The sequence below is a fragment of the Scophthalmus maximus genome, chromosome 5, assembly GCF_022379125.1.
Source record: "Scophthalmus maximus strain ysfricsl-2021 chromosome 5, ASM2237912v1, whole genome shotgun sequence".
Lineage (NCBI taxonomy): Eukaryota > Metazoa > Chordata > Actinopteri > Pleuronectiformes > Scophthalmidae > Scophthalmus > Scophthalmus maximus.
In genome coordinates, this window is record NC_061519.1 from 6,062,194 (window position 1) to 6,085,348 (window position 23,155).

Genomic DNA, 23,155 nt, shown 5'->3' on the forward strand with positions numbered 1-23,155 from the left:
TCATTTAAATGGACTCACTAACACACTAACCTCAAACTAGAACCACATACTTCATATTCAGACAGTTTTTGTCCCTCGTGTCAAGCAAGAAACCATGTCAAACATATAATAGGTCATTCATTTATTTTCATTAGGCTGACAGCCATCAAATATATGATGGTATTAGTCTATCCGGTTGCCAGGTGAGTGTTCGTGCTGTGCAGGCAGGATGCTCGCGCCACAGTCGACCTGTTTGCCTCTCAGCTCTTCTCCGGTTGGTCCACGTCGTCCGCGTCGAAGCTGAAGGGCTTGTCGTAGCCCATCAGGTGATTGTAGTCGTGCGACGTGGCGAACAGGCTGGGGTTCACCAGCATCCCCGTGTTGTTGACGCAGAAGGTGGAGAACAAGCTGACGGCCGGGATGCTGACCTGGCTCTGGTGGAACGTGGTCCTCCTCTCGAAGGGGAAGACTCTGTAGGTGACGGCGGTGTAGGTGTCCTTGTCCGGCCGGTGATACATGCGGACCACGTAGCCCCTGGTGATGAGGTGGACGAGGACGGGGGAGAAGAAGGTGGAGAAGCAGATGAAGCCGTAGAAGGCGGCCAGCAGGGTGAAGCCCTGGAGGATGTGGGGCACGAGGACGAGGCTGACCACGCTGCTGCTGCAGGAGCACATCTTCAACCCTGACGACAACAAAAGAGCCAGATATAACACTGAGCATTTTCCTTTTTCTTACATTCTAGCAGACGTTATATCGACAAAGCACAATGTAACTTAAAATAAATAAATCTGTACTAAATTGGATGCGTGGATCGAGTACTGTCTCGTTGCAGTACAGGGGGTTCAAAATTTGCCTGACTTAACAGATGCTTTGACAGTAGGCCTGGGTGATATGGGGGAAATAATCATCAATCAAATTGTTTTAATATTGATAGATATAAATGACGATATAAATCACATCACTATTTCTGTCAAGCTTAAAGGTTGTGAGATGTGAACGGATCATAATATTCAAACCAAAGTTAATTTAGGTTTATTATCTATTTTCTGTCAGAAGTTGAAATGTACAGTAAAACATTATACAACTTCTACAAATGCTTTCCACAGAGTTTGCAGCGCACATGATGCTACGAGCCCCCGTTTTCTTGTCGGACTTTAAAGGGATAGTCCAGTGATTTTGAAGTGGGGTTGTATGAGTTACTTATGTATAGTTAATATGTCACCTTATGGGGATGGTGATCAGTGATGTCATTTAACGGAGTTTGGAGGAGAAGTGGAAGAAGCTAAAGTCGGAGTCCCACTGTTGCAGAGGGGACCACCGAAAAACTTCCCTTCAATTGTACACTAAAGGACGTATTTTTTCACTGCTTCAGGTTTCAGCCAGACAGACGTTTAAGTTTGCCCCTTTTTTTCAAGCGTACTTCGGCCATGTATTACTGCGCACATGTATGGCCCATAGGTATTTGTAATATCATACGATTAGGGTCATTTCATTTTTAATATATCTATGGACAAAATTAGCCAAAACAGTATGAGCACTGTCCCCATCCAATAATCAAAGAATAACAGAGCACTCTTCCCTGGAGAAGTGAGTCAGGACACTCGGAATGGTTTCCAATAAGACCCATCGATTTCCAATAAGACCTATTGATAACCAACGTACAATTTCCGGGGCCTGAACCGCGACTTCAGCACAACTATGAGCAGAGATGAAGCAAGACAGCGACCCACCTCGGACGGCGCTGGCCAGGTTACCGGTGTACACGAGGGTCCCGTCCTCGGAGTGGGTCGACCCAGAGAGGAGGCGGGCGGACGGACAGTGGGACGGCACCTGAAAAACACTCGGCTGTCATATGGATACTGTGAAGTATGTTTCAGCACCGACATCGTAGCCAAGGTGTTTTGCGCTGGACTGAATTGTACACTGACCGTGTGTATAAACTTATTACACACACACACACACACACACACACACACACACACACACACACACACACACACACACACACACACACACACACACACACACACACACACACACACACACACACACACACACACACACACACACACACACACGGCGGATGTGTGGGCCTGTCACGATAATGGTGTTATGGACTAATCGTACGACACGTGGATATGAACTCAATCACTATCACTGAGCTCAACAACAGTCCGGCGTGTCTGCATGCGTGTCTGTTGACCGGTCCCCTCGGCTGTGTGATTCATCAGCTGCCGGTTTCGGTCGATCAAATGTCAGACAATATTGATTTATTCGTACTTTTCTTCAGATTGCTTGAAGCGTGGTGTAGGACGACCAACGCAGCCGAACTGGGAGCTTGCGCGATTCTGTATCAGAATACGGTGTGCAGGATATCCTGCAGGAGTGATGGTGTACATGTTGGGTTCTGTCGCCGTGCCCAGTGAGTCTCCTCTGTCACTGTCCAGGTCAAACAATCGAGACGTCCGACACTCCGGCAGACATGAGCGGTCGACCACAGACAGATCGATCGGAGCAACTGGCGCCGCCTGAGCTCATCGTCAGCTGATGGCGTGGGCGCGAGTAAACCCCCTCGCCTCGGTGAGAAGAACTCGTCGATGTGTCGCTTTGTGCCGGGGTCAAAATACCTTGTGGAGGCTGAGGAGCGACCTCCTGGCGGCGTGAAGCAGCTGCTTCCGGCTAACTCCTCCGACACAAGAGGCGGGGCCCGGCGCGACCGCGGCGCGCGCGTGACAAACGACGAGAGGTCGCAGGGTGCGGAGGACACTCGCGGGGAACATTGTTCGCCTTCAAACGCGGCCCCTGGCTGATTCTTGCACTTCAGAGAGGAATGTCCGAGGTCGAGAACACGGCCGGGATGCGCCGGAAACGCTTCTTCTTCGTCGTCGTCTTCTTCTTCTTCTTCTTCTTCTTCGCATAACAAGCGGGTTACAGACCAGCTTGAAGGTTAAACGGCGCCCCCTGCCGGACCGGAGGAACACGACTCCGCCCAAAGTCTCCAGGGCTGGATCTGACTCTTTTCAACATTTTCAACATTTACATCCCATCAATACATGCTTAGGCTTTTCTGTGCACTTACTGTTGGCTCCTAATCTCAAGTGTATCACTTCCAACCTCTACGTCCAAATCCCTCCCGACCATTGTTATCTCCATCCGACGAGTGGTTAGGGCCACATTGAGAGCAAAGGAATGGAGACTTTGAGAATAAAGTCGTGAATTTATGAGAATGAAGTCAAAATGTTATGAGATTAAACTTGTTATATTATGACAAAAAGTCATAATAAAGTATGTATATATATATATATCCTTCTTCATTCAACTGTACATACACTTTGATTTGTTTCAAGCTACATTGAATTTGTTTTGTCATATTCTAGGTATCACACGAGCTATCTCAGTCCTTTGTCCCAAAATATTGGATTTAGGTTTGTTTTCGATTTTTGTACTTTGATGTAGTTTTCAGTGTTTATTTCAGTGATTTGCTCCGGTTTGTGTCCACTCCGTTCACAGCCTTTTTTTTATTCCTCCTCAGTAGAATGTCATCAGAGAACAGCAGTATTTGTTGTCTTAGTGACAAAGTATAGTAGTATGCTTCTCTGATCCATTCATTCATTTTATAAGAAGATCCCACACAAGATTAAAAAACGCCAGTTGAACATGGAAGGTCACAAGAAGAATTCATGTATCTATGAATGGTTAAAGCTGCTGGTTGTGACCACAGGACGGGTGGTGAAGAAACGTTTGTTTGCACTGCTCCACCACTGTTATGTTGAACTGTTGCCATAGCAACACAGTGACTGTGTGTGAGATGAACAAAGCCTCCGTTTGACTACGTTAGGAGGAAGTATGGACTATAACAGTTTGGCCACAATTGCAGGATCACCAGTCACTCAACAGGGGGCAGCACAGAGCTGCATGAATATTTTCTCAGAGTACGTAGAATAAGAGGTATAACAATCTATAGAATCAGTGTGACGTGTGTAAATATGCGTGTGACCTCCTGTTTTTCCCCCACCGTGACATTTCAAAAGGCCTTTTTTCTGACCAGAGCTTTTCACTAAAGCACCTTTAATCCCACAATGAGCTGCTGTTACTGCTGTGTTACACATTTGCACTATGACTTCATGAAGTAAATAATGGTCAGCATGTCTTTCATCACAGCAATTCTATGCAGTATGAAGCATGTGTATTGTAAACTGCTGCGTCTGCCTGCTCGTCGGTCGGTCGGCCGGTCGGTCATAGCGATAACTTGGACAGTTTTGATGGGGGTAGGGTCAGGACATACTGTAGTGGTCTTCAGTTACAGATTGTATTAATAGATATACATGTTGTGCTACAGCATTGATTGATGCCCACAAAATGCTTTTACAGTGGCACTATCAATGTTTCGCACTGTCACTGAAAGAAAGACGGAACGCATCGATATGAAAATGGCCTAAAAACAAACGTAGGAACAGTTCATGCATGAGACCCAAAATTGTGGACCAAGATTTGAGACATTTCAGTATGCTCACTTTGTATGGAATGTAGATAGGTTTCCCTGTGTCCTTTTTTCATATTAAACCAAGACCGTTTGTACCGTACTGTCGTGCGATGGCAGAATTGAATGTACAAGTAACCACACAAAGTGTTCTGAACACAAAGCTCTGAAGAGTCATCATTTCACAGTCGCTATGCAGCGCTTCTGCGTTTGGTTTCCTATTGCCACGGGCCGCGCTCGCCAATAAAGCTAAGAATGCCAGAACATGTCATTGGATATTGACACAAAGGGGAGATTTTTATTATTCGGAAATATGCATAGTTTTACAAGAGACAGGATTTTACGTGCGAGGAGTAACTGGTTGATTGAGCAAGAGACTGCACAACTATATCAAATAAATGAGCCCATAGATTCTCTGAGCAAGCCGCTTTTCACAACTCTACATTTAAATTCTAGGCCACCTCTATCCGTGGTATTTAAGACGGGAGCAAAGAAGGAAGATCGGTGATTGCGTACACAGAGACCACTGTTAGTTTCTCCTGTCCACATCCTCAGCCGTGTGCTTAGAATCTAGTAACCATGACAACAAAGGTCCTGACGGAAATGATTATTTTTGCACCAAACCACAGTCTTTCATAGAGCTAATAGTTTTTGGGATAACTCTGTTAGTATAGTATAATATATTTCATTCCTTGGTGAGGTCATGTTTGGAAAGAATAAATACATTTCTGCATGCTTCTTACTCATAGATCAGAATACATTTATTGTGAAAATAAAAACATGACGTTATGACTTGACTCATTATGCAGTACACATGTGGTTATGGTTATTGGTCTTGACACCTCCTGACAGGCCACACATGCACACTAATGTCTGGAGTGAAAACACAGTCAGAGGAAGTTTCGACGAAGTTGCACTGAACACTCACATCAGACAACCACAACCTGAACGCCTTACATCCGTTTCTAAGAAGGACAAAAACAATAACATCAGAATGAATTCATAAATAAATAAATAATGCAGAAATAAATTGATAAATACACAAATAAATACAGCAGAACTGAGTATCATCTACTTTCATTTATGGTCCACTTAGGAGCCTACAACAAGTCACGGTAAAACATGAAGATTTTTAACTTCTCACTTCTCAAGGAAAGCCACAACAGCACGGGCTATAGATCTGGCGTCCCCTCCCTCCAACTCAAAAAGCCCCAGGAATGTCGACACGATTGTCTGCTTGCTGTCACTAAAGTACCTTATTACAACCCCGATGTACTTTGAAACACTTACATCCGTGGACTCATCGAGGAAGAGGCTGAAACGCTGGTCAGCCACATCTGCGACTAACTTTTTCAGAGCGTACGGTGCTAGAACACCATTAATCCTTTCCGTACACTTTGTCCTGTGCAATTTGAAGTGGGCAGCAGCAGTGGAGTCTCAGAGAGCCGCTCTACAGGCTTCTCCCATGTGATCACATGCCAGTATGGAACAGTGTTCAGCGATAGCTAATGCCATGGTGGCCTCAGCCTTTTTTGCAAGCGCGAGTCAATTTTAACCATAAATGGCCGCTTGTTTTGGGTGGAGCTGTTAAACGGCTTTGCCTTTTGAGTGTCTTTTTGAGTTGTCATGTGTTTTTTTACATCACTAAGTTTGGCGTAGAAATCAGCCTTACAATACAGGCAGTATGCCCATGTATCATCAGCAATAAACGGCTTCGGCCAGCCTTTGAATTCAGGGTTGGATTCCCACTCTTTTCTGTATTTTTGAGTGCACAGTTTAGACTGGGACATGATGAGCTCGCCAGCTAGATGTGTAGCTTATGTCACAGAGAGGCACACACACAGTGGACGAGGTGAGTCACTGTGTGAGTCAAATGACGTGATTTATTTTATTACAGTGCACAATTTTAGACAACATTTTCTTTTCTTCTTGCATTCACACGTAGTAGAAGAGTCAAAGGGCCCCACTTATTCATGCAACGGAAAGCTGATAAAAATGGTAATGAAATGAAAAGCAGCAGAAAGTTGATGCATGCCCTGCACATGTGCTTTATACTGTACTCCACTTCATATTGTAATGATGCCATTTCATAATGACATCATCACGATGTCATTCGCAACCATATGACGGAAAAAAAATTGTATTTCTAAATCCTATTTAATATGTTAATGCGTCTTACGACATCATTTTCTATTTATCTACAGAAGCTTTAGCTCGTGTCTAGAGTCCGACAGGATGCAGACATCTTCATGATGTCACTCGTGATATGACCTCATGTGATGGGGAATTATGTGGTTCTTTTCTTGCTATGTTCTGGGTTTTATTGTGTCTGGGTTTGTGGGTTTTCTGTTTTCTCTCCTTCTCCCCCCTCCCCTTTTGTGCTCACCTCTTCGCAATGGGAGTGTGTGCGGCAGGAGGCGTGGCTGACTCTCTCTCTGCTTCGCTGCTGAGCTCACCTGGCGCCACTGCTCGTGACTCCCCTTCTGCGCCAGATAATTCCGTCTCGTTCGTTAGTGCAACAGTGAATTCTAGTGCCGGATAGTAAGCAGTTGTTTTTACCTCAGGTTCCAGTGTTTGCTCAGTGACTCGTTTTTCTTTTTGTACCTTCTTTTTCTCCAGTGTGTGCATCTACGTCAGAGTATTAGGGACATTTTTTCGAGAATCAATTCGAAATGTCGAGAATAAAGTTGAAGTATTACTTTGAGAATAAAGTCGAAAATTGTGATCCGGAAGCACTTTTCAGCAGCACCAAACAACCTTTCCCTGGGCGTCACTCAGCGAGCAGCGTCATCAGTGGTTACCAGCTGGTCTCCTCGATCCAATAGTACGGTAACAAGCTTGCCTCATTAGCCTTTCATCTCGCTGCCGTTTGCTCAGATTTGATTCTCTCTCCCTGCCTCGTTCCCTCGTGCCACCGTTGGTATGCGCACCCTCCACCGCCCCAATCATCCGCCCGATCTGCTCCGTCTCAGCAGATCTCATCTAACTCAAGTCATCAACCACCATCACCACCACCAGTGTCTGGACTCCATGGGGTGATTAACGTTGCGGTGCTCAAGACCAATGCCTTCATCTACAATATCTCCCCATGGAGTCTAGACTCTCTCTCTCCATATATTCTGTCATCACATATCGCATTCTGCTAATTTTGTAAGAAATATCTTTGTTTCATTCAATTGTCTCTGCTGATTGAAATTAATGTTATGTCATGTAATGTAACGCACTATCCGCGGTACAGTGGACGTGTCCGGAGAGTATTTGACCAGCAGGAACCTGTGCGCCATTGACGCTGCGGAGGCTTTTCCAGTTCAAACACATATTTCTCAATAACATGTTTGCTCTCGCACAGTGTTTATACAGTGGTTATGGTGAAGGTATTTACAGCTGCATGTCCAGCTGCCCCCCCCCCCCCCCACACACACACACTGCGGCACGAGGCCAAGGTTTTATTGAATGTGTCCCGTTGATAGGAAAGTACCTTATTAACCATGACTTCCGCTCATCGCACTGACACTGTGACCATATTGACACAATAACATGTTTTTCATGCACCGTTTGTCAAGATAACGCTCCTCCACGTGCACCACACACCTGCTGGAATGTGTAGCTACACGTTTATTTATGATCTTTAAACACATGAACAAGTTTGAGATAGGTGTGGACCAAATAGTGACTCACACAGTACACATGTGAACATACAGTATGTGTGTACATATACATACAGTGGCAGTGTTATAATAAGAGCTAGGTATCTGTTATTAGATAGCTATGATTCAACTCTCCCTAAGAAAAGTCACTGTCTTACTGACTCATGTTGTTATGGTTTTCACTTGCAGCGATCTGTCATCAAGTTATGTAAGTCTTCAGGGCCTAAACTGTGTTTAAGCCGCACTCAGGCCTCAAGGCCTGTTTTTTTTTTTTTTGGGTGGTAGCAGCACAAAGGTTTATGTCCAGATTTGAACACACTATGGTAAAATCCAACTTGTGTAAAGCGGTGGACCTGATGATACTACTGAGCTGTGGTGACGAACAGGGGTGCCAGCTGGGATTTCCCCATGGTAGATATGACAGTGGGCCCCGCCGCCACGGGCGGTGTCAACCCTGGAAACATAACACTGTGGAAACATGCATGCAATGTTTGATGCACAGCTGATCCCCTCTGGCAGAAATGTGCATCTTTTACAGTTTAAAAGGTAATCTTACATGTACAAATTTGTCAAGTCAAGTCAAGTCAATATTTGTCGTGAACCAATATTTAACCCTGAACCAATGAACATTTGCTTTTGGGCCGCTATTGATATTTGAGAATAATATAAAATAAAGACGATTTGTCCTGTGTGATAAACATCTGAGTGCATATAACAGATATGAAGCAAGTTTGTCTAAAAGTCATATTTAATTGAAACAAAGTCAAGAGTACAGCAGAGTCTGTTCAGCCGGTTCAGAGGTCTGACCCAGATCGTACAGAAAAGAAATCTTAAATAGCCAGAACAGGGCTATTTCTACACCAGGCTTAGCGTATTATTACTTTTCGTAAACAGTCTTTCCCACATACCAGAAACATAATTTAAACAGAGTATATGTTAATACATGATTATATGAGAAATGGACGCAACATCTTTGAGATTGTATTGTGGTCCTTCAAGGTAAACACATGGATATTTTGCGAAGTACAACTATACTTTTACTGTTACATATGTGTCCTCGAGCCTCACCATATCCTTCACTGTAACTGTTGGATCAGGCCTGAACCATTCCCTAACCACAGCCATCGGCCTTCTTCACAGTCACCGAGCACTTGTGTTAGAATTCATTGTGGCTGCTTGAGTTGTCATGAACTGAACAGACCATTGTTAAGTGTATCCGTGACAACACGTCTGCAACAGGCCTTTTGTGACAAAATGAAGTAACACGAGTGTCTCCACAGCACAATGGATGATGTCTGAGCAGCTGGCCAAGACTTGATGACTGGGCTTGGTATCTGCAATGTGACCCGTGTCTTATACAATAATTCCGTTTGCTGCATCGCTCGGCTTCATTCCCTTCACCGCGCAGTCAGAGTCTGCACTGCAGAGGTAACTGCAGGCTAATGGGGTTATTGAAGGTTACAAAAGTTGAACTCAGTTCAGCTCCAACGGCTTAATACTTGCTAAATATATAGGCTAGATTTTCCTTCATATTAATTAACAACTAACACATTTTGGGACTAATTTACTAATTTGGGATTAGAAAATCAGGTTTAAAACTTTCAGATCAGGATTTAAAGAGAGAGGAGATAAGCAGAGTGTAAGGTGTTGTTTTTGCTGTTGACTCTAACACCCGACTTAACGAAGCATTTCTCCAGTGGGGCAGACCGTCGGGTGGTCTTGGGCTGCTTGAATACTATTGGCCTTCCCTCCCCTTCCCTCCCTTGCAAGAAACTCATTGCAGAGTAATGATAAAAAGATTAGATCAGAAGAGAATAAGGATAAACAAGGTACTGCAATCGAGGGACTGCAATCTTAATACACAAATCAACTCCATTTATCCCCTTCTGAGGTGGTTGCCGATCCAAATGGTTGTTATATCGTAGTCTCGGGCACTTTATTCAACATTCCCTTTATCCTGGCAAATGTGTATGCCCCCAATTTGGATGACAGCAATTGTTTTACAGATTTTTTTGCCAATATCCCAGGGATAGATTCGCACCAGTTAATATTATTCTTCCTCCCGAGGTGGGAAACTTCATAGGCATTTTTACGGGGTCACATGATCTCATACAGCTCGCGACTTAATAATAGAAAACGGGAACGATTTAACAAATTAGCGAACCTCATATTACAACTAGACCAGCAGCATTCACCCTCGCCTTCTCCTGAACTTTATAAACAGAGGCTCTCCTTACAAACCGAATTTAATCTGCTTACTACTAAGCAAGCCGAGGAAAAATCATCAAAAATCAAGACACTTTCATATGAATATTGTGAGAAAGCATCGAAAATACTTGCTCATCAGCTACATCATTTGAAAAGCTCAATGCTCATTCCCCAAATTAGACTAGAATCAGGTGACCTAACAACCGACACATAACCTTTTTAATCTGTTCTTTGACAACCTTCCTATTCCAACATTAGATTCTGATACTGCAAAAACACTGGAGGAGGATATTGCTCTGGAGGGTAGGGCAGAGTGGTAAGAGTCCCGTCACCGACGGATTTCCTGCGGAATTTTATAAGCATTTCGTTGATAGCCTTTCTCCTCTGTTAAAAGATATGTACATGGATTCCTTCAATAACAAAACTTTACCTCCTACTCTTGGGCAGTCTACTATTTCCGTTCTCCTGAAGCCTAATAAAGATCTGCTTAACTGCGTTTAATTTCGTCCTATATCATTGCTTAACATCAACTTTAAAATACTTTCCAAAACACTAGCCCACCGACTAGAACTTCATCTTCCTTCAATTATCTCGCAGGATCAGACTTGCTTCATGAAGAATAGGCAGGGGCTCTTTAAGTTCTGTCAACTATTTAATGTCCTATACACTCCATCCGGCACTTGCCCAGAAGGGATTCTTGCTCTAGATGCAGAAAAAAGCTTTTGACTGGGTGGAATGGTACTATCCCACGCTCTTAGTAGATTTGGGCTTGGGAACTAGCAAAACAAGATTCACACGGCAAGGACCACCTATTTAAAATCTCCACCAATGGGAGATGTTTGGGGAATGATTCGGAGTATGAGAGGAATCAGAAGGGAATTGCAGTATCCAGTACTGAAGACGGGGGAGGAAACTGCATTGTCAGACAAAGAGAAGGTAGGAAAAGCACTCAGTCAAATCCATAGCTCTGAGAACCTGACAGAGGAAGGCAAAAGAGGAATGGCAATGACAAGAGCAGCCCATCCTGGAATTCTAGAGAAAAGGGAGGATACTTTCAGTACAATGGATGCCCCATTTACCATGGAAGAATGGAAGAGCGATAATCAAGTCTGGGCATACATCTCCAGGGAAGGATGAAATATGTTATATAATGATAAAGAATTTATGTGTAGTAGCAAATATGAAGTTGTTATGTTTTTATAATAATGTATGGGAAGTGGGGAAATTACCATTGAATTGGAAAGAAGGAGTAATTATTCCCATCAGGAAACCAGGGAAGGACCCATCAAAGCCATCAAACTACAGACCAATAGCACTCACATCAAACATGGGAAAGATAATGGAGAGAATGGTGACAGATAGATTAACATTTTATATGGAGAGCAGAGGATTAATATCACCTCAGCAGACCGGATTTAGGAGGGGCAGAGGAACAATGGATTTTTTTATGTGTTTGGAAACAGAAATAAGGAAAGCACAAGTCAACAAAGAGTCTGTTTTGGGAGTTTTCTTTGATTTCGAAAAGGCATATGATATGGTTTGGAAGGAGGGATTAATGATTAAATAAAAAAATGATGGGAATAACAGGGAGAACATTTAGTTGGATTTTTGAATAAAAAAATCCAACTAAAGCAATAAAGCAATCGATGAATAAAGCACAAATTATGAATCCTGATGAATGAACAGTTATGCTTTGCTTTTAATTGTCCATATTTATTCCAGCAACTTTGCACCATTGCACTAGTGTCTTCCTACATTATATATTTATATATACGTATTCTCTCTCTCTCTATATATGTTTATATCTGTACATAAGAGCTAAATGTTTATTGTTCATCTTGTGCAGCTCTGTCGTTTTTGTTCGTTGTAAGTCTATTCTGTGAAAGAACATATTGAGCACTCAGGAAACCGGAGACAAATTCCTGGTATGTTTACACATGCTTTTGCGACTGCCCCCAAGTATCCTACAGTATGTCTCCTCTGTCTGTCAGAGCACTTTGTAAATCCTGCTTTTAAAAGTCCTTTATATATATATATATATTTTATCCTGGGACGTTCGATTAAAAAGACTGATGCCGTAATAAGTTCTTTGCACGAACGACCTGTGACCACTGGGAGTTCTGCTCCTCTTGTCTTCCCCCTCCAGCAGCTGGTCACTCCAGTTGAGACAATCAGGTGTCTTGCCTTGGCTTTCCTTCTTGTTTTCAAATGTCCATCTCTCCATGAAAAGCAAATTAGCTCAAAAGCAACAGGGCTTTTCCCCTGTGCACATGTCGACATACAGAAACCCAGATGAAGCCCTAAGCATCTTGTTTTTAATGCCTTCAGATGTGTAATAAACAGTGTATAGGACAAAATAAATTGTTGCAATGCAGGTACCATCTAAACATACGTTGCATATATTATCGGCCAACTGATTTGAGCCTTTAAATGTGATGTGTGTTTACATTGTATGTAAAATAAATGTTTGTTATAAGTACTATGTATTTGGTTGTATTTGTATTTTCAATTCACAGTTATTTATGATAAAGTTTATGGTTAAACTTAAATATCAAGCCTCAATCACTTCTGAACATTAGGACCTCGATTCATACGCCAGGGCAGAATTAAAAGAAGAAGAAGTAGCTGGACACAATATCAGTTTCATATTCTGTAAAACCATCAGATAATAATAATAATATGCAGAACCCGCGAAATTAATGTAGTAATATAACGATTAACGTAACTAATTACTATTAAAACCAAGTAATAAGTAGGGTGATATAATTACTTTTTGAAAGAGTGAAAAGTAATAAGTAACGTATCGCCCTTCCTGAGAAACTTGTTTAAAACTGCTCGTCACTGTTTTCATGGCACATTTGTTCGGAGTTCTACAGTCAGACTGCAGACAGCTTCGCTCAGGTTTACCATCTGGAGACTGGAATCAGCTGCCGCTTGATCTTTAGCTCATTGACTAATAGTTGAAAGAAAAAGCTGTTATGGGACTGCTGTTCCCTCCTCTTCCCTAGTGTGTGTTTTCTCCCCTTTCCCCTGTTTTGTTGCTGTCTGTCTGGTTGTAGGTATGGGGCGTGTCCTTCCAGAAGCAGGTCAAGGGGAGTGGCCGTTCACTCTGCCACTCTACTTGCACAGCTGCTGCCCATCCATGAATCACCGCTACTAGTCTTAAACCTGGATTGATCGCACCATTGTCGCCAGATCGTTGTATCCACCAGTGTGGTAGACTTGGCTCAGCTTTGTCATAGCGTGTTTCTTAGATTTGTTGCTTTGTACGATTCACTAACTCTTGCTTCTCCGTGCTCAGACCCTGCCTCACGACCTACTGCACTCCTCAGCTGTTGTCTGCTCTGCTGCAAGCTACCCTCCTGTGTGTCCGTCAACCTGTACGCCAGCCCGCCACGGTCAAAGCCCGAGTCTGCCTGCCTGGTCTCTTCCTCTGGGGTTCGCCTTAAGGACGGAATCACTAATAAAGGAAACTTTTGTACTTTTCACACCGCACCTCTGAGTCTCGCCAGTCTCTGTGTTCTGGGTCAGAAGCTTATCTTTAACAAAAGTGTTGATGTTGGCATACATCTTATTTTTCCTTCCACTGATGCAGACACAAACTCCCCCTCCACGTTTGACTGTGGAGGGTTTTTCTCCTCATATGCAGAATTTTTTTATTCAACTTTTTCAGGTCTCACACAGAACTGAAAGCTAGCGGACCTCGAGGAAACATTTGTTGAATTTTATTTAAAAAAAAAAGTGTATTGGATTAAAATCTCTGACTGCCCCTTTAAATGCACATGTAGTCAGTCCGTGGAAGTTCTTGGAAGAGAAACCTTTTCTATTTCATTTGCACTGGGTTGAACAGGTTGAAACACCAGCACATGGCGCCCAGACCAAACGTATTGATTTCATATCTATTTGTTCAGGACACACTCACACATCATGCACAGGCACACATTGGTGGAACCTTTGCTCAGTGGAACACCTTGGTTACCTCTCTTCCACTTCCATCCCAGTCCTCGCGGAGCATGTCAACTGACAGTTTGGAAGTGTAAACGCAAATATAAAAATATAAGGAGTCACTTGGCGTTTCTCATGTGAGAACAATGATATCATTAACCAAATGGCCTACCTTGTCCCTGCAGTCGGACTGTGGCTGAACATGACATCTGTAAATACATCACGTGTGTCTGTGTCCACATGCTGTCAGCTGTTTAACAGGAATTGTCATGTGGTTGAGTCATCACTCACAGTGAGCTCAGTCAGAGAAACTGTGTGTAGTGTCACGCTGGCCTGCGCAGATGAGCACTTGGTCATTCTTCTGATTTGACCTGAATGAACTGTATAAATTATTTTATTGCTCCGTGCTCACTGTCCTGTTCCTCTACATTTTGGCTTTGTTGGCACTTTTCAAGAAATGCTCATTGAAGCATAACAATTGTTGTTGTTCAGCCGCGCCCCTTAAGATAATGCTACTGAGAGGCCGGAGGCCATATAAAGCTCTGCACTGGCCAACAAGCAGCCACTCACGTCTGAGTGGGACAGTCAGAGAGAGCCAATTCCAAGGCCAAAAGAAGCTCTATCTACTAATTCAAGGTGAAGGTCAAGTCAGTGCATGATAGGATTACAGTCATGAGCTCATTGACTAAAAATAAAAAGAGCCCCGTCATGCGCCAAACAGGTGGTCGTATAAAAGACTGGATGAGCCATTGTGATTTCTATGTAATTAATACACCGATAGAAACATGTTTCACTGAGGAATTTTGACTGTGATTGTTAATGATGACACTAAGTTGAAGACTACAGCGACTAGTATCTGGTGTTTCCACATTCCTCTCCTGGAGGAGGAGATTTCTGTGTTACTTCCCTGCAATTTGAAATTCAAACGAATCCTTTTCACGCTAGATTTGGTACGTCACAAATACAGAAAAACAATCGCTGTCCAACATGCAAATGTGAGGCAAAGAAACCGGAAACTTCCTGTGCAGCAGAGGCAGCACATCATGAGAGGACGACAGGTGTGTCAGCAGACAGTTAGCGTTAGCAGTTAGCATCCACTATTGGTGAGAGTTTTATGGCTGAATCTCACCAATGTTGCCTCTAGCCATCTTGTTGTGTGAGCAGCTGTGGTGGGCGGAGCCTGTGTTATTTGCATATTCTGAATATTCATAGTCTCACAATTCCTCAATGAGGGAGAGAGTGGAATGTTTCAGCCCCAGGGTTTTTCAAAACTTTTTTGCGGGGTAAACACTGTTAAAAAAAATATTAGGTATATATATACTTTAAAACGTGACTGGAGTGGATCTTTAATGTAAAAACAATTTAATTGCTCTGACACAGAGCCAAACAGAAGTTATCACCATATCAATTTGATTAAAAAAAAATTTCAACTACATCTTTCAAAGACTGGAGACATCCATATAGATGTCCCTGCAGTCAGGGGGCATAGCTACCCTCAGGACACATTATATCTCTATCTGAGTATTTTTGCTGATTTTGTTATTACATTCATCAGCAAAAGAATAACCATGGGCAGGGCAATTAGATGCTCCATACTGACTCTTATTGAAAGGTAACTGAATGAAAAACATTACACGATTTCCACGTATTTTCAGATTTTTATTTCTTTAGTCTCTCCTAGAGTTTTCTCTGTGTAGATTGATTTACAGAGTCTGTATTGCATTGCCATTATACAGTCATGTGGCATCTAATGAATCCAATTGCTGTCTGCAGGGTAGAAAAACTGCCTTTGCTATGAAAATAAGTTGGCAGTAATGTAACAATAGCAGAAGTCCCATTCCTTAAACCACCACTGAAACAAATTGTCACCTTCTACCATTTGAATATATATGTACAGATAATCAAATATTTAAAAAAAACCCACACACAATCAAATAGATTTATATCGCACATGCTGGGCCCCATTCATCATCGTCACCTGTCTACCCATGTAACACAAACCAAATACACATGCAGGGGTCTGAGACCACCACAGGGTCACATCCTCAAGTGAATAAACACATTTCAGTCATCGTTGTATCTGATGAATCACTAGATTTGTTTTTGCACCATTAAAAAAGAGAAACAGACAGATAGAAAAAAAAGGAAAACATGTTCTTCAGAAGCAAATTAAAACGACAACAAAAAGTATAATTCAGTCTATTTACATATGCAGCATTTTCATTACCACTGTTAAATATTGACTATGTACAATGTGTATTTCAGACACTGAAAAAAAAACTGAACCTAGTGCTTGGATCTCAGTTTGTATCTGAAGTCCACATCATAGGTAGGCTGAAGGATTCCCAGTCCGGCACGGGATTGGTCAAGAGGCGGGACTTTGACAGCAGGGTCCAACAGTTCCACGTCAAAGTAGGACAGCACCATAGTGAGGAACTGCTTGATCTCATACATAGCAAAAAATCTGCCTGGGCATTTGGTGACCCCGGAGCCAAACGGCATGTAGAAATAACGTAGCCGCCGTCCGCTGCGGTAAAAACTGGTTTTCTCCTGACCCTTCTCATCCAGGAAGCGGTCAAACTTGTACTCCTGCAGGGTGAGGAGGAGAGAGGGAGATAGAAAGATCAGTTTTAAGTGGGACAACACAATTCATAGAAATTCCCTGAATAAGAGCGTTTTTTTTTGTCAGTAGTCATTTCATATTTCATTTGATATTCTTACATAGGGATCCTCATATATTTCTGGATCAAAGTGCAGCATGGGTGGATACAGGGCAATGACATCATCTTTCCTTATACGGTATGCTTCTTGGTTGTCAAGGTGAAGCAGGAAGTCTTCCTTGGCAATGCGCACATTCATGGAAGCACTGGAAAGACGCATGGCTTCTTTTATGATGCTGTCTATAGATGGAAAGGCAAAAAAAAGAAAGAAATCAAAACATTTCTTTACTGCATTTAAAAGAACAGAGCATCACCGCAGTGTATCATATTTCATGAAGGCAGCACCAGATTACAATCACAAGTAACTTGTGTTTTCAAATGATCCATTGGAAATCTTACCCAGAACAGACATGTTGTCCAGCTGGTCCCTGGTAAGGCTCAGTGTGGGGTCACTGGGGTCAGGAGTCAGACCCGAATCTTCCAGAACCTTCTCCACTTCCTTCCGAGCTGCTTTCATGGCATCAGGACTCCTGAGCACACAGACAAAAGCCTGTTAGTCTCATTAACTGTCACTGTTGTTAGGGAGGCACAATTACAATATATAGAAAAAACACTGGACAACTGTGCAAGAAGATTATAACAACCAGTAGATATGTTTTTAATGTTTAATTTAATGTTAATTGGCTGTATCATGTAAATTAGTCTAGTCACAATCATAGGCATCCCCAGGACAATGAACATTTGGGATTTTGAGTTCGTTGAATGGCCTAGTTTCATGCCCACATACCTATGCTCTTGTTGCGCCACTATCTATCTTAACTACAGAGGGGTTTGCCTGCAATAACCACAATCAGCTGTCTGCGAACTGATAAATATACGGTAATATGATGTAACAGGTATAACAGTACATGAGATAAGGGGAAATGGGCAGTGAGAGACAAATGACAAATTGAGCATTGCGTTAGTTCAGGCAGTCCACAAAGTCAAGCTCAGCCATTGTGCAGCACATCAGCTGACAGGAGAGATCTCCTTGCAGCCCACATCAGCTGACTGCTCAGCTGATCCTCATATCGTTCGCTCTATTTAAGCTGCTTTAACCTGTCCACTCTTCTTGCTCTGCTGCACACCACTTCACAACCCGCCTCCACCCCAGCACCTCCTTTTCATGCTGTATCTGACTAAATCAATGTCATGTGCTGTTATTGATGCTGCTCTGCCTGACATTCCCGGAAGACTCATGGAATGATAGGGAGATGTGCTCTCCCTATCTCAGGCTTTCCACGTATGCACGTATGAAGGGCAGGGGGTCCCAGAACAGAGCCATAACGCCAATATATAACTAATTGCGATTATTGAATTGAATTAATTTTGACTATAGACTGAAATGTGGTTTACAAAGTGTGAACTCTTGGTCTAGTTGACAGGGAGGACTATAAGCTCAGTTATTGCATGGCCTGATAGCATTGTTTGCTAGTTTCCTAACTCAATGTCTGGCTTATATAGCAAAGCAGCGCTTTACATGTCACTGCTTGCCAAAGCAAGTCTCTGTAGGCTTTGTTTGATACCTGGTATGCAATTCATTGGGTTGGTAAGCCACTCAAGCCACGGGCTATCTGTAAATGGTTCTGTTTTAACGCGAATAATTAGTTACACCTGAACTTGCCTTTCATTTGAAAAGCCACAAAGCAAACAAGTCCTGTGTAACACTCAAAAGCTAGAAATCGTTGTGCAACTGATAAACTTGGTCTGGCATCTAACTATTTTCTTTTATATCTTAGCCCTGATCAAAGTTTGATTCATGACCCTAGTCCCAGATTGTTTAATTAATGACTAGTGGGTCATGCTGGCTGACTTCTGTTTCATTTCCAGATACAATTTGTAAAAAGATGACTTATCAGCATACCTGATCATATACAAGAGACACCAGAAGGTAGCAGGCAGGGTGTTAGCCTGCGACGCCCATAGCAGAGCGACGTGGGTTCTGGCCTTGCTCACGTCATTGAAGGTAGATAAGGAATCATTCAGGATTATCCTCATCGAGATGAGGTCAGAAACATTCTCCCGCTTGGACAAGTTTTCAGGATTCATGGTCTTTGCCAGGTTCTACACATTTGAAAGAATGAATACAAAATGTCATGCATATATATGAGTGGTGTGGTGGAAATCTTGATTTCCTCAAGAAATGAACAAATAAGCCATTCAAAGTTTGTCTACAAGTCATATTTAATTTAGTCAAGAGTACAACAGAGTCTGTTCAGCTGGTTCAGAGCTCCTTCACCATGGGATGGTTCAGAGGTCTGACCCAGATCAGAAAAGACATCTTAAATAGCCAGACCAGGGCGGCCAGGGTCAACAAGAATGTGTGAGAAATTTACACCACAGGTGGCTTTTATGTAAAGTTTATACTGCTAAAACAAGTTCAAATGCCAATTTATGTTGTCATTTTCTCCTGTGATAGTTGCAGGAAACGCCCCACTAACCTCTCTGGCACTGTAGGCACTCTTGAAGACATGGATGGGCAGACCAGCCACCAATGCCGGGAAGATTTTGTCAAACTCCTTGAAGTTCTCCAAAGCATTGAGCACCAAGGCTTTCGTGGCCGCCTGCCTCGCTTGACACTTATCTTCACCAAACTCTTTACCAAATAGTGTCAAATAGCCAGCGGCAAACATCACCTGGGGTGACAACAGGTCAGATGGAAATGTGTTAGGACTGTTACAAACATCATATAGGGCATGGAGGCAAAGGGAATGCAAGCTGTACATACATTTCCTTAGGGGGTAATGTAAATGGAAATATTTAGCTGATTGGACAAAATTTAAAAGCAAATTTTGTCCAAAAAAATGTAATAAAATCAAAATTAAAAAGTTAATTTTGTGAGTCAATCTTATTCAGACGATCCGCAATCTATCACAGACCCTTTGGACCAACGACATACTACCAGTCACTGACCTTGTAGCAGAAAGCGAAGATACCATCCACCTCCCAGTGGTCCTTGCTGGGACTGAGTGTGTCCGACCTCAGCATGACGTCCTGGAGGTGGCCCATCATGGTCTGTATCAGCGAGGGTATAGCTTCACCTTGCAGGGTCTTCAGAAAGGTTTGGTGGAGGTTCTCTGTGGTGTGGCCATGGCGAGGGTCGAAGCTGTCATGGCCAAAGGCCTGGCAAAGGAAAAGACGAAGAGGTTTAGGATGAAGAAAAATATTCTGACACAACATCGCATGAATAATAAAAGATGGCAACATAAATCTACCTTGACAGAGGTAGCAAAGTGGAACTTCCTCCAATCCAGGTGCCTCCCCTGTCTGATGACTGAATAGTATGAGAAGGGGTCACACAGGAAATGAATGTACTGGCCTGCGATCTTGCAGGTGAAAATATGGCCGTACATCTTCTGGCGGCTGCGAAGGAACTGGAGTGGGTTTGCACCGAATTGCAAAGCACAGCCCAGGTAAGGGATGAAGCCATATTCAACTACAGGCTCACCAGGCTGCCTATGGGAATAAACAAGACAGAGAGATGGCAGACATTACTCAGTAAAAAAACAAAACTAACTGCCACTGATCAAATCTGATCTATGGTAAGACGTAGTTTGCATTGAACAGCAACCACAGAGACAAAATCACTTTTTATTGAATTCTTTCTAGAAAGTAAGATTGGTTGAACCTAGTGGCCTCGTGTTTTATCTTTTCATAACCTTAGATAGTGAGAGTAGAGAGATAACATGTAATGAGATGTCCCCAATCTACGTTTGGAAGCATGAAATTCTTACCAAAACATTTAAGAGATACTACATTCTGCTAGAAACACCTTTTTCCCAGTGACGAAGGCTGATTGTATTCATCAAAATTCATTCAGACCTTGTCAATGAGCCCAGTTTCCCTGACGTCGAACCATCCTCCCAACAACCGCAACATTTCCAAAACATTACAAAGCAACATTGCTATGGTTCCATACCAGCAATAATGTCATTATGTCACAAACAAGTAAACCCTTTATAAGATAAATCTACTCAGATTTTGTCAATTTCACCACAAAGTATTATTATCCCAGAGAAAAGCAGCTCATCAGCTACAGTCTGAACACACACCACATTGTGACTACACAAGATAGGTTCTGACAATGGCAGCCACACACAGCACATTGGTGACAATGTCGAGCGTGCAGAACAAATTCCATCATATGTACAAAAGCTTTTGTTTGATTAGTGCTCGTTTGCATGCAGTGCCGCGGTCTGTCATTCACAAGAGAAACATGATGATGACATAAGTGGCCAACATGAATCATGCACATGTGTTGTTGTTTGGCCGGAAAAACTGCCAGCGTTGATGTGGGTGTAGTCAACGAAAAGAGAGTCATATTAGTATTTCAAGTAACATGAAGACACCGCAGGAGCTAAAACAATAAGAAACACCTACTACATTGCATCCTACTGTAGATGTCTGATGTCCAGGCTTACCTGTGTCGTGTCCCCACAGCGAGCCATAGGAGGCAGCAGAATGCCACAACCACTGCCCAGATCAGAGCGATGCTTATTATCATATTGGCGATGTTAACGATGATGGTGATGATGATTGGAAAATCCAGTACGGCCGGAGACTCAGTCACAGGTACTGGTGCTCGCACAGACGACACAAGAGAGGATCTGTGACTAAACTAACTTGTGACAGTGTGTATTAGAGGTGCCTCTCCTAGATTCCTGGAGTTTTGCAACCCAAAGACAATGAATGAAAAGTGTCACTGCAACTTGTGTCAGCAACCCGTGTGCATGGTCCAGTGAGCAGCGTCAGCTCAACTAGTGTGACAGGCAGAATGTGGGAGGATTTTATACCTGCTCTGCCCCTCAGGGTGGGCCCAAGGTTTTTTTTTCCTTCTTCATCATTTGTTGTGCAACAGAACGAGCATTATTACCCTATCTGCAGGGATGTTCTGTAAGATAAGCCTGTGTACGTTTTTCGGAGGAGGCGGATGATTCTTTTCTGCATTTGTCAGCTTAAAAGAAAGGCTGCATGTTCTGGTGGTGATTAATATTCAAAACCTGAAGGTCACTGGAACAATTCAGATCATGAACCAATCAAATACATCTGCAAATGTAGCAGTTTGAAAAACACTTTCCACTTTGCATGACAACTATGCAACTATGGAAAGTGTAACAGAAAGACTTCTTATCAAGTCATTATATTATTATGAGTCTATTATCTCTCCATGATTTCTCTAGGAAATAGGATTCCATTCATGTTCACCACCCCTGTGTGTGTGTGTGTGCCTTTGTGCGTGTGCGTGTGCGTGTGTGTGTGTGTATGTGTGTGTGTGTGAGAGAGATGGCCTTGACTGGAGTCCATGGACAGTGAATTCAGATTGGTAAATAGATCCAAGGTCTCTGCCGTCCTCCCATTGTGAGCGTGACCGTGTGTGCAGGTGGCAGCAGGACTGAATATATAACCTGTTGAGACTTGCCTCGATCTGCAGGTGTGTAGATGAAGAAGAAAAGAAATCTCACTCATCAAGAAATTGATCATGAAATGATTAGAACGCATTTTGGCTATGATGGCTAACGGTGGATTGGACATAGAGACCCTCTGTGAGCGCACGCCAAAACCTATAAATGTTCACCAATGGTCATCATTGCAGTTGAGTGTGTCATCACAGACTGAACTGAGCACAATAAATACAAAGTGAGGCTGATGAGAATGCAGGTGTTTGATCCTCAAAAAAAGTTTGACCTTACTGTAGCACCATACGAAAAGTGTGGGGTCATCGAGGTCAGAGGGACTGATCCTCTGGTGACGGCGAATATGCCTGTTAAAATACAATGCAGGTATTTTTTGTTCGGAGCGAAGTCGCGGACCGACTCGCGTGCCTGAAGCCAGGCTGTCAAAAAAACGCTGACTCACTGGCATAGCAACAGTTGCCCAGTTTTGTCTTGAGTGACAGATAAAGACTTCGTGATGAACAAGTGCTGTACAGAATTGATCACTGAGTCATGAATTGAACAATGACATAAAGAGGAAAATCCCTCGGCAACAATTAAATGTTACAAACAGTAACTGACTTTAACTTACCAACGGTGTAGCCTAGAGGGAACATTTAAGGGATAGGACAAACCCTTAGTGTAGCACACCTCTGGTTTGTTGCACTAAAATCTTCCACAATTACACATAAAACCCAACAGCTACATCTCCTGTAGAACCATCGCCTCTCTTGAGAAAGCAGAGAATGTTTTCTTTGAGAGGAA

General features: G+C 42.9%; 2 protein-coding genes across 2 annotated transcripts; both read right to left on the reverse strand.

Moving 5' to 3' along the window:
- Positions 1–106: 106 nt before the first annotated feature.
- On the reverse strand, positions 107–2,893 carry tmem70 (transmembrane protein 70). The gene is made up of 3 exons (XM_035635029.2): positions 2,607–2,893; positions 1,710–1,809; positions 107–661 (listed from the first exon to the last, which is right to left on the reverse strand). Exons 1-3 carry the CDS (start codon positions 2,757–2,759, stop codon positions 240–242), a joined length of 675 nt encoding a protein of 224 aa, XP_035490922.2. The 5' UTR covers positions 2,760–2,893; the 3' UTR covers positions 107–239.
- Positions 2,894–15,897: 13,004 nt separating this feature from the next.
- On the reverse strand, positions 15,898–21,726 carry LOC118311560 (cytochrome P450 7A1). The gene is made up of 8 exons (XM_035635553.2): positions 21,380–21,726; positions 20,174–20,414; positions 19,872–20,081; positions 19,400–19,594; positions 18,823–19,022; positions 17,319–17,449; positions 16,981–17,159; positions 15,898–16,848 (listed from the first exon to the last, which is right to left on the reverse strand). The coding sequence occupies exons 1-8, from the start codon at positions 21,460–21,462 to the stop codon at positions 16,546–16,548; spliced, it is 1,542 nt and encodes a 513-aa protein (XP_035491446.2). The 5' UTR covers positions 21,463–21,726; the 3' UTR covers positions 15,898–16,545.
- Between the last annotated feature and the right edge of the window lie 1,429 nt (positions 21,727–23,155).